The 12,885-nt window shown below is 45.9% G+C and overlaps 1 protein-coding gene across 3 annotated transcripts in view; it reads right to left on the bottom strand.

Moving 5' to 3' along the window:
- The window catches only part of NELL1 (neural EGFL like 1), a 1,344,875-nt gene that overhangs the window by 879,080 nt on the left and 452,910 nt on the right, over positions 1–12,885 (bottom strand). For all 3 annotated transcript variants that reach the window (XM_063946373.1, XM_063946374.1, XM_063946375.1), the window contains exon 11: positions 6,501–6,600. In XM_063946373.1, coding sequence (XP_063802443.1) covers positions 6,501–6,600 — 100 coding nt within the window. The remainder of the gene's footprint in view (positions 1–6,500; positions 6,601–12,885) is intronic.

The following is a 12,885-nucleotide window of genomic DNA, read 5'->3' on the forward strand; positions in this document are numbered from 1 at the left end:
AATCACAGCCTGGACTGGCAGTCCCAGAGGGAGAAATCACATCTACCAATGGGACTGCCTTTCCTGCGGGTGATTGGCAGGTAGGACTTCCAATAGGAAGTCACTGCCAGTCACAGTGTAGCACAGTCACGGACAGCAACCTGCTCACTGTGGAGGCGGGTTTTACTGCAGCCCATAGGTACAATCTGCCACATCACTAAGTCACCTGCCTGACACACAGCAAGCCATCACTTTGGTCCTTACCTCCCAATGCATAAGCCGATACATTTCCTCTTATCGGGACAAAGGAAAAACGGGACATATCACTTCATCACCTTTATTTGTTACAAACTTGTACAAAAATGCAATTCCACATTAATTACATTATGTCTAAGACTAACACTTGATTAATTCCCTATATGTTACTAGAACAGAAAAATGTGGATAAAAACTTCTCAGATTGTTACAATGAAAAGGCCTCCTGAAAACAGCAACCCCTGATGTGACTGGTAACTAAGCTGGAACTAGGACTGCAGGATATGCTGCAGATGCTGGTGCAGGGTTACAGGACGTGGCCGGACCTCCACCCAGCCAATCTCCGCTCTTCCAGATGTTTGCAAGCTTTTTAAAGTAATGATAGTTGCAACAAACTGAGAAAAATGCTCAACTTCCCAAAAAATGTCACTAGTGATACAGTCCATTGGTGAAGACCAGTGTGAGGCAACCTGTGGGTCTCCAGGCAGAGGCTGGCAGGGCATGCTGGGACTGCTAGTTCCATGTCAGCTGAAGAGGTACAAGTTGCCAATATCTTTCAGACAATGTCAGTAAATGAAAAGGAGGTGCAAAAATAAAAATTTCCACAGGAGAATAAAAAAATAATAATCTAAAAATGATTAAAAAAAAAAAAAAAATCCATCTTGTGTGGCCTAGCTGAAGAGTGACATCCAACGCTCTCCGCTGCGGAGTCTGCAGTTAGCTCAATCCTTCTGGTTAGTAGCGCGTGTCAGGGCTTGTGTCTCCGAGGGTTATCCACTGGACAATACTTCAGGATCTGTGTTGTGAAAACAGGAAATGGTGCTTAAGCCGTCTGGTAAAGGCCACGTTTATTCTCACAGAGACAAAGCCAATTCATATACAAGACACAATTAGGGGACATTTATGGAAACTGGTGCAGGGGTAATATTGCAAAGTCCCCACACTTCAAAGCAACCAATCACATTATTTATTTGCTTTTATAACGGATACAAGTCAAATGTATGAACAAAAAGTCACATAAGGAAGCTTTAAACCCCTCAGTCTTCCTGCACCAATGAGTTACTGTATGAACCTCACAACTACTCTGTGCTGCTGGAAGACCCTGAACAGATAATTAGCTCTCAGACTTCGGCTACCTGCTGCCTCCATCCCCCCCCCCCCCCCCCCCACATCATGTCACTGCCTCACTGACACAGCACTCATCTCCTGATATACTCTGTGCTGCTGGGGACCCTGCTCCTCCCACTATATTACTCAAAGCCTGTGGCTTCCTGCTGCCTCCATTCTCCTCACATCATGTCACTGCCCCTGTCACATGCAGCCCTGTCCTCACTGACACATCATGCATGTCCTGATATACTCTGTGCTGCTGGGGACCATGCTCCTCCCACTATATAACTCTCAGTCTGTGGCTTCCTGCTGCCTCCATTCCCCTCCTCACATCATGTCACTGCCCCTGTCACATGCAGCCCTGTCCTCACTGACACATCACTCATCTCCTGATATACTCTGTGCTGCTGGGGAACCTCGCTCCTCCCACTATATAACTCTCAGTCTGTGTTCCTGCTGCCTCCATTCCTCTACTCACATCATGTCACTGCCCCTGTCACATGCAGCCCTGTCCTCACTGACACATAACATCTCCTGATATACTCTGTGCTGCTGGGGAACCTCGCTCCTCCCACTATATAACTCTCAGTCTGTGTTCCTGCTGCCTCCATTCCCCTCCTCACATCATGTCACTGCCTCTGTCACATGCAGCCCTGTCCTCACTGACACATAACATCTCCTGATATACTCTGTGCTGCTGGGGTACACTGCTCCTCTCACTATATAACTCTCAGTCTGTGGCTTCCTGCTGCCTCCATTCCCCTCCTCACATCATGTCACTGCCCCTGTCACATGCAGCCCTGTCCTCGCTGACACATCACTCATCTCCTGATATACTCTGTGCTGCTGGGGACCCTGCTCCTCCCACTATATAACTCTCAGTCTGTGGCTTCCTGCTGCCTCCATTCCCCTCCTCACATCATGTCACTGCCCCTGTCACATGCAGCCCTGTCCTCACTGACACATCACTCATCTCCTGATATACTCTGTGCTGCTGGGGACCATGCTCCTCCCACTATATAACTCTCAGTCTGTGGCTTCCTGCTGCCTCCATTCCCCTCCTCACATCATGTCACTGCCCCTGTCACATGCAGCCCTGTCCTCACTGACACATCACTCATCTCCTGATATACTCTGTGCTGCTGGGGACCCTGCTCCTCCCACTATATAACTCTGCCCTTACACAAAGACTTGAATGACTGCACATGCCCAGCACATTCACATCTTGAAGTAATCTGCGCTGCTGTGACTATGCCTATGATCTGATTAGCTATCCCTACCCACCCTATAACAATGAGAAATGAGTTGCCTGTGACCTAGCACCAGTTTTCAAAAAAGTCCCCAATGTCTGTAATGTATTCACAACACAGATCCTGCTCTACAGCCAGAGTACAGACAGTCCGCATGTACTAATCCAATGCTGAGCCAGGAAATCTCCAGGAGACACCATATTGCCAACCAGGGTTGTTAGGCTAGCCAGCGTGGGGTTGATATCCGTAGGTTAGTGGGGGCCAATCAGACCAATCCGACCACACCCATTCATTTGTACGGCAGTGCCCGCGAGTGACCGGACATTAACATCCGGGCCTTGTCGCTACACACATCATTGTCTACGTTGTACCTTGTGCGCCCACTTTGGATGGAAGACAACCTTTCCTTATGAATATGTGAGTGATAAAACGAGGACGTAAAGCTATGGGGGTGCGCTTATTTAATAAAGGATTTTGCGGTCATTTTTATTTACAGGTGCACTACAGGTACCAGCCAGCACCATCTCCTACAAAGCTTCTGGTCTTGCCTAGTGCTGGTAAATGTACATTTGGGGGGACCCAACGCTCTTTGGTGGTCATTCCGAGTTGATCGCTAGCTGCATTCGTTCGCTGTGCAGCGATGAGGCAAAAAACCGACACTTCTGCGCATGTGTCGCAATGTGCACGTGCGGCGTACTATTACAACGAACGATGTAGTTTCACACAAGGTCTAGCAAAGCTTTTCAGTCGCACTGCTGACCGCAGAGTTATTGACAAGAAGCAGGCGTTTCTGGGTGGCAACTGACCGTTTTCAGGGAGTGTTCGAAAAAAACGCAGGCGTGCCAGGAAAAACGCAGGCGTGGCTGGGCGAACGCAGGGCGTGTTTGTGACGTCAAATCAGGAACTGAACAGTCTGAAGTCATCGCAAGCGCTGAGTAGGTTTTGAGCTACTCTAAAACTGCACAAAAAAAACTTTGCCGCCGCTCTGCGATCCTTTCGTTCGCACTTCTACCAAGCTAAAATACATTCCCAGTGGGAGGCGGCATAGCGTTTGCACGGCTGCTAAAAACTGGTAGTGAGCGAACAGCTCGGAATGACCATCTTTGTCCCCCCAGCCTAGGCAGAGGCACTTTTGATGGTGGGGGCTACATATTTGGTTTTCTTTCATTTTAAAAACAACGTTTTAAGATGCCTGAATTAGATAGATTAGATAGATAGATAGATAGATAGATAGATAGATAGATAGATAGATAGATAGATAGATAGATAGATAGATAGATATGCAGGTTGTCCCAGTAGTAACATGTATATATGTTTTCTAAAGTTCAGTGTCTACAATATATCTACTCACTGGCAGGTTTGGTGGAAAACGAGATTAATTGCCTGATAATGACACCAACAGAAGAGAAACAGAATCCTGTAAAGCTGCCTCTTGGGTTCGATTACAATCTCACCCCGACATGAAACTCAACAGCAAAGAAGTAAAATAGACTCTTAAAAAAAGATTAATATCTTAAGTGAAGAACGGTAAAGTGTCTGATCATTAAAGCTCGTCCCTGCGCTCAATGGAGCCCATTAGAGACACGTGGGTTTCTGACACGGATGAATAACAGAAAGGTGCGTCATTTTCTGTAGGAATATATGTTATACTGTACGGTAATTAACAGTTCTTAAAAACAAAGGGTTAACGCGTACCCTCACTAACACCGTTTCATTTTTCAAATGCAGTCTGTAATCGCGCAGGCGGCCTTTACCCTGATCGTAAACCGCAAAGCCGCAACTCAGAGGGTATCAGTAAGAAAACGACGGAAGGCGTTAAAAAGCGCAAAAAAAACATTTTCCGCCAAGCTGCAAAAATTCACGATTACTAGCCCATTTCTTTACGCACATTTACCCGTCTCTGCTAAATATTCTTTATTACCGGGAAGAATGGAAGCAAAACAGTATCATCTTACAAGAACAATACAAGAAAGAGCCGCAGAAGCCAATTTACCTCTTTAATAACGTCTACAAAGAAACCAAGGAGACGGGGATAGAACTCCGATGAGTACAGTATAAACATATTTAGGAAGGTTTATTTCTGGCGCTTTCATTATTATACAGCGCTGTACAATAAATAACCATTCTGGGGCTTCTCAAAGACAGCGGGGCTAATTCATGTTTGCACGCATGTGCCCAACGCAGCCGCCATCTTTCAGCCTAATCATCGGAAGTGAAGCTGCCACCCAGAAAAGGATATAGACGCCCACCAGATCTTTAGCTATTGCGCGCACATACGCAGCACTGATGCTATAACAAGGAACATTGGCCCTCATTCCGAGTTGTTCGCTCGCTAGCTGCTTTTAGCAGCCATGCAAATGCTATGCCGCCGCCCACTGGAAGTGTATTTTAGCTTAGCAGAAGTGCGAATGAAAGGATCGCAGAGCGGCTACAAAAAAAGACTCTGCAGTTTCAGAGCAGCTTGAGACTTACTCCCAGCTTGCGATGACTTCAGACTGTTTAGTTCCTGTTTTGACGTCACGAACACGCCAGCCACGCCTGCGTTTCCTCAGGCACGCCCGCGTTTGTATCTGACACGCCTGCGTTTTTACACACCCTCCCCGAAAACGGTCAGTTACCACCCAGAAACACCCACTTCCTGTCAATCACTCTGTGGCCAGCAGTGCGACTGAAAAGCGTTTCTAGATCTTGTGTGAAACTGCATCGGCTGTTGTGAAAGTACGTCGCGCGTGCGCATTGCGCCGCTTACGCATGCGCAGTAGTGCCGCTTTTTTGCCTGATCGCTGCGCTGCGAACGAAAGCAGCTAGCGATCAACTCGGAATGACCACCATTGACTCAACAAGTGAGTCTGGCCGTGGCAAGAGTACATGATCGCAGCTGAAGGCAGATACGCCTAACGAAAATGTCCGTGGCACTCCTGCATTTTAGCTGCCTCTCCCCGTTGCCTCCCCCAAACGGTCCGATGTAAAAATGCGGATTAGTGTGTTTATGTAGATGCAAACATCTCTAGATACGCCCAACTGAAACATTGCAGAGACCTACAGGACAGCGCAGGGGTGCGGATCGATAGGGCTATTATAAAGGTCACATGTTCCACAACGAGACCGGGTGACTGAGAGACAGCCTAACACTTCAGAGCGCTATGCAGGAACCGCAGGCAAAACTTCTCACCCTCTGAGCGTGGCCACACCCCTTGTCACGAAGTATGGATCAGTTCTAACAATACTCTCCCACCACAATCACCCCAAACCCACTTTCCTGCGCCATTTACTCCAATATTCCTTGTTCTTATTTTTACTTGCCATTTATTGTTTTTATTTAATCACGGATGATTAGGACAAACCGCTACAAAACAATATAACGAACATTTAGGGGGAGATTCAAATGTATGAAAAGTCAGTTGGGAGTCTGTTTTTTCCTATCTAATAGACAGACACCCAACCGACTTATCAAACATTTGAATTCCACCCTTAATGTTCAATGTTGTGCTATCAAAGGTCAGCACTAATGTCATGGGTTTGAGTCCCATCATGGCCCTAACTGTGTGGAGTTTTTATATTCTCCCCGTGCTTGTGTGGGTTTTCCACTGGGTACTCCAGTTCCTCCCCATAATCCAAATATATATTGGATGGTTAATTTAGATCCCGGCATAAAAATGAACCCTAGTGTGTAAGTGTGTGCATATGGGCCAAGTGTTTCTCATCTGTCCTCACATTCTAGATTTCTATGAAAAGTTTAGTTAATCAATGACTGTTTACAGTACTCCTCCTCACCAGCCACCCCACAGGCCCCTGGTTCTTGCACCACCCTGACATCCATCATATCCAAGACATGAAGTAAGTAGCGCTCCGTGGTGACATTCACCCCTAATTATAGAAAGTAGGCATTATTCCGAAGCTCCGTACCTTGGCACACAAAGCAGCACTTGTTCTCTGGGAGAATTTGATCCTCTTTTGAGCAGTTCAGTGGCGGGCAAGGCTCTGTTACCTTCTGTAACGCTCCGTTCTGCAAGCAAATAAGAACATGGTCTGTAGTAAACGAGATACAGGTGGCACATTGTAACAAGAGGGAAACGTCACAGCTCCTTACAGGGAGAGGCCCCCAGGTACCAGGTGACAATAAAAATGTATCTGTCTATATCCCACACAGACAAGAATGCACATTTTATATATAACTTGTACACATAATGGATATTACATAGATAGAACTTCAGACTTTAGGACCGAACGTGCGTGGCCATACTTTACAAATGGGGGACACCTGCCAATTACCCTGATCCAATAGAAGGTAGTAGAGTCCCACCTGAACCAGGACAATTGGGAGGTGTGTATGGAAGCTTTGGGTAGTCAGGCAGACCATTATATTCCATACATCCTGTCTACATTCCCTTCCATCAGCTCTCAGATATGGGGCACACCCACAGCTATTCCTGTGTGTGGCCTAAAACCAGTTTCCCTAATAAAACTATTGCACAAAATATTGGACGCAGCATCGCTGGCTTCAGCAGTGTGAATTCCCCGTTCCTCTGTTCACACAGATGATCCAACGCTGCCAGCAGACGCCATCAACTTACACAAGACGCTGCTTGCTGCATTAGTATACAATCATACAGCCGCTGCATACAAACCCGTGACATCCACCTACCGGTGAAAGGGAATCAGGCACAGTTTCATATGAAGCGACACTACAACCTACACAAAATACTCTGCTAAAGGCATCTCACCCCCTAATTAAAGCATGAGGGGATTATAGAGGACCCTGCAGGTTCTATGGCAAACAATATGCATTATCAGTACATAATGACCTAACTTACATTGTGGTGCAGGGGTGTGTGTGCGAGAGGGCCAATCACAAGCCACAATCTCTCGGTTGCAGCTTATGACTGGTGCTCCTACTAACACCCCTCCAAGCCTCCTGGTTTTCGCATGGGGCCATAAAACAAAAAAAGGCACCCCAGGAATAACCCAGCCTATTGGACACATTCATTATTTAAGAACACACAGACAGAATGTTATTAAACACATTTTCTTATACCCAAAAAGCACAGAGCTGGAAACCCTCCCCCAAAAATTCTCCTCCTCTGTTACCTCTCAGCAAAAGGAATCCTGGTATTGTAATCTGTGTTACCTCATTGTCCAAGGCCAATTCTAGCAATGCACTGTACAAATATAAGGCTTTTCTCGAATCAAGATGAGGTATGGCATTAATATACACATACACAATATGATTAGGTCATATTGATCCTCCCTGTAGGTTCCTTATGAGGCCTCTATATGTATTTGACCCATATTATTTGGTTACAGATTGATAAAAGGTCTCCTGAGATGCTTTGGCCGGTGACGTTACCTTTGAGGATTATATGATGCGCCTCCCACTGGTCCGCATTAGGATCTGCTGCGCTAATAACTGGTCGATAAGTGTAGGGTGGTAGCAGTACATCTTATAATCAGGGTAAGTGACCAAAAACTGGCCCCAGGTGCATCCTTCATAAACATACATTAACCCCTTATTTGCCTACTCAGTGTATTTTTAGAAATCAATTAGTTTTAAGTCAAATATTAGACTACATAATGAAAACATGAACATATTTCCATAATTCTCCTAGTTAGGCTGCAATCATGACAGAGGTGGTAGGTGTTTAAAAAAAAAAAAAATTTTTAGATTTGAGGTGGTTATATTTTTTCCGTGCAGGGTAAATACTGGCTGCTTTTGCATGCAGCCCACAAATGTTAGACTGCTTTATTTTTACACTGTAATTTAGATTTCAGTTTAAACACACCCCACCCAAATCTAACTCTCTCTGCACATGTTACATCTACCCCACCTGCAGTGCAGTATGCATTCCCACCATGGCCCTAACTGTGCGTAGTTTGCATATTCTCCCCGTATTTGCGTGGGTTTCCTCCGGGTACTCCGGTTTCCTCCCACAATCCAAAAATATACTGGTAGGTTAATTGGCTCCCAACAAAAATTAACCCTAATGAATGTGTCTGTGTGTACATGTGATAGGGAATATAGATTGTAAGCTCCACTGGGGCAGGGACTGATGTGAACGGCCAAATATTCTCTGTAAAGCGCTGCGGAATATGTGTGCGGTACATAAATAGCTGGTAATAAATAAATAAATAATACATTTGACCAGTTGCTTGCTTTTTTGCTTTACTTACAAACCTGAATCAGGCCCATGGTACAGCCACAGTAAATTTCAATGCAACGGCTACACGTCACTATGTTACATAGTTTCTGAGGTTGAAAAAATGATAGACCATTTGTCAATCGAGTTCAACCTATATGTGGTCTCATATGCTGTATTGTGCTAAAGTCGGCCGTTTTGTTACTCTTTTTTATAACAGTAGCGTGTGAACTATGCACCATAACCCTGTATATCCATGTCCATTAGGAACGTATCCAGCTCATTCTTAGAAGTGTTGACCGAGTCCGCCATTACTACTCACTCAGGCAGGGAATTCCAAACTCGTATTGTCCTGTGAAAAAAACTTTTCGCCTTAGTGTGCGGAACCTCCTCTCCTCTAACCTAAGCAGATGTCCACATGTTCTATGTGTGGATCTTACTAAAAACAGATTCCCCGCTAGCTCTGTGTATTGTCCCCTTATATATTTATAAATGGTGATCATGTCCCCTCTTAATCTCCTCTTTTCCAGTGTAAACATGCCTAGCCTTGCAAGTCTTTCCTGGCATTCCTCTGATCAGTTTGGTCGCCCGTCTCTGAACCTTTTTTTTATGGCTCCAGGATATCCTTCTTGTAATACGGTGCCCAAAATTGTGCACAGTATTCAAAATGTGGTCTCACTAGGGATTTATATAATGGGAGTATAACACTCATCACTTGCATCAATTCCCCGCTTACTGCATGTTAATACCTTGCTTGCCTTCTTTGCTGCAAGTGTTGTACTATAAGTCTTCTGTACTTCTTCGTGCTATGTTAGGTGCTGCAGACCCCTGTGGTGCTATGTTAGGTGCTGCAGACCCCTGTGGTGCTATGTTAGGTGCTGCAGACCCCTGTGGTGCTATGTAAGGCGCTGCGGACCCCTGACGCGATATGTAATACTAATAATATTTTTTGCCTGTTATCACCTAAGGTTTGCAGTATGAGCTCCTCCCTAGGCATTGCGGTTGACACACATCCCTCTTGTTCTGATCTCTGTGAATAGAGCTACAGGGAACAGAGCTCATTTTCTTCACTGTTTTTACACTTTCACCTAATGAATAAATGACTGCGGAGTTCACTCTAAACCACCTGTCTTTTGTGGCAAGAGAAGACTGCGCCGGGGGCGACCATCCTCCGCTCTCTGTGTCTGATCCGAGCTTCCTGCATTCAGAGGTAAGTTGTGGAGAGCTTGTATCTCATGCAGGATTGTCAGCGAGTAAATAAAATCATTAGAGGAATGTGAGAGAGGAGTTATTGCAGTTCTGTGCCGTGTGCCAGCACAATCCACAAATGCCTTCATCATCAAGGTGGCACCGCCGGTGGTTAAGGACTGATGGGAATACCAAAAGATGTCAAGGTTTTGTTCCGTGATGTCACACAGAGCGTATTCATAGTTTACGTCTATCCTCACATTGGACGTTAATGAGCAGGATGCTTAATGCGTTGCTGAGACCGTCACTCAGTCACAAAGGCTTATACATGTTAGAAACAGGTTTTGGGTAGGAAATGCCGGCGGTCAGATTGATGACGGTCAGGAGACTGACAGCGACATCCTGACAGTCAAAATCCCGACAAGGGAGCAAAGGAGTTTAACCGTCCCCCTACCCTATCCTAACCCACCCTTTTAGTTCCCTAACCCTAAGCCCCTCTCCCCGCAGCCTAAACCTCACCGTCTCACCCCTGCAGCCTAACCCTCCCCCAGTGGTGTCTAACTCTAACACCTTATCCCATACCCTAAACCTAATTCCCCCCCCCCCCCCTTCCCCCTTCCCTAGTGTAGTACTTACCATTGGTGTTTCTACACTGGGTGTATTTTGTGCGTTGCATTTTGTGGGGGTCCATGCCGCACAAACTGCACCCATTGTAATACTTGCACACTGTGATCACGGCGGAAAATCGCCGCCAAAATGCATGCGCAGGTGGATCATGCATGCGTGGTCTCCCGATCATGGCGGGCGCCATGTTTCTGGAGACCTGCACATGCCCAGTAGACTCCGGCACAAGGCCCGAGTCTACAGCGCCGTACAGAGGAGGGGGCCCACCCGGAGGTGCACACGGGCCCCATCCTCTGCTGAAACGCCTCTTGTACTTACCAGGGCCGCTGTGTTCACGGTCGGGATTCCGTTGTCCGTTTTCCATTGTGTGTTGTAATTCCGGCGCCGGTATCTTGTGCAGCGGGACTTGCTTTACTAAAATCATCACTGCTCGGCTCCCTTTTGTCATAGATTAATGTTCCATACACCGAAACCTTCCTTGAGAAAAGCTCAATAGAATTGTGAAAACTGCATCAAAATCCGTCAAGTGGTTCTCGAAATTAGCCCGAACAGACAGAGAATGGCGCCTACGGGGGGCTTTATTTTATACTCTGTAGAGATGGGGCTGATGCTGCGAGGAATGCACGCCTGTTTGCAGAGTGTATACTTGCATCATGCTTGCTCCTGAGTGCATGCAAGGACAGTAGATGCAATGAAGATTCTTATGCATTTTGATTGCATTTACCCTTTAGCCAAATAAGCGTATCTGCGCATTGTCACACAGGCAAAGTCCAGTGATGGGAAACTGCTCCGTATGCTAGGCGTACTTCATTCATCTTGTATAGGATGCTGCAATTGCGCAGTGATAATGATGATAATAGCCACCAAACCAAGTGTAAGTGTAGTGTGCAGCCACACTTCAAAGTGCGCACGTGGCATATACACATTTTTTCCCATGTGCACACAAGCGCCCAATATTTGCCCAACTCGGCACCAGGCATAGTGGTTACTTTTCCTAATAAGGATGATGAATCTACCCATCGGTTGGACAGCGCACACCATGGACCGTATTTCCGAAAAACGACTGTTCCGTCACGCCGAGCTGTGTCCCCGCAACTAGTCCCTCATTTAGCATCAGTTGCAGTTATGCTGAATTAGCAAAACTGCAACTGCTTGCGATCGCATGCTGGGGTAGAAACACTGCAAAGCAAATTACGGGGGTCATTTCTGTAATTTATGATAAGCCATTTAGAAAAACCTGGTCTAAAAAGGACTAGACCTGACAAATCACCCCCCCACCCCAATAAAAGTCAAGTCCAGAGAAAAGGTTAATTACATCCCTCTAGAAAATGTAACCAAGCAATGCCCATAGGGAAACAAATGCAGCAGAATTAAATTGGTTTATGCATATATAACAAGGCTGTCACCAAAAATATTGACATCATTAATTATTTATATAATGGATTTTTAATACGGTCATTATGGAGGCAAATGTTTCCTTGGAAATGAATTTTAATCAAAGTGCCACAAGGTGACAGAGACATAGGGGGTGTGCAGCTGTGACAATGTACAAATTTGGGGGGAATATCTATGTTAATATTTACAGCATTAAAACAAGCTGTTTCCTTAAAGCAGAGTATGAAATACCCTGCAAAGGGCAACAGAATTAGGCAGGAGTCACATGTGCTGAAGTGGGCGGCCTATGGTTGCAACCTTGATTGATACAAAGTCGTTAATTATGCTATAATAAAATCAGTGTGTTCCTAATGAGACCCAAGCTGCTGTCATCTACTATAAATCATGACTTGGGCAACCCTTAGGAGACCTCACTGGTATTGTCTGCAGGCTGCAGCATACTACGGTTACTACTTGACCAATTGTCAATCTGCTACAGTAACGGCTTTCCAAAACCATGATTTTGCCAACTTGTCCATAAGCACCGTGCACCGACGCTACCGAAACAGCCGAGATGCCACAACGCCCAACCGTGATATCATCCATTCAGCACTATAGGCTACAAAGGTTCCCAGAACCGCTTCACATTTCCAAGCCTCTCCCTCTGCAAGCAGATCTCCTCTTGACCAATGGAAGGACCCATATGTGCCACAGTACTTCTATCCACTATAGAAGCGTGTCCGTCAGGAATCACTCCCTTAGAACCAATAAATAAAATCTAGAATACACTGACAAAAATTTATAATATGGGATGCCGTCAAAATTCTGGCAGTCCGGATCCTGGCAGTCAGAAGACCAACAGTGGGATCCCGGCAGTCAGAATCCTGACACATCTCAGGGGTAAGTACAGGGGTTAGTGTTAGAGTTACGCGCTAGGAGGAGGGTTAGGGCTAGGGGACAGGGGAACAGTT

Source organism: Pseudophryne corroboree, chromosome 11 (genome assembly GCF_028390025.1).
Source record: "Pseudophryne corroboree isolate aPseCor3 chromosome 11, aPseCor3.hap2, whole genome shotgun sequence".
Classification (NCBI taxonomy): Eukaryota; Metazoa; Chordata; class Amphibia; order Anura; family Myobatrachidae; genus Pseudophryne; species Pseudophryne corroboree.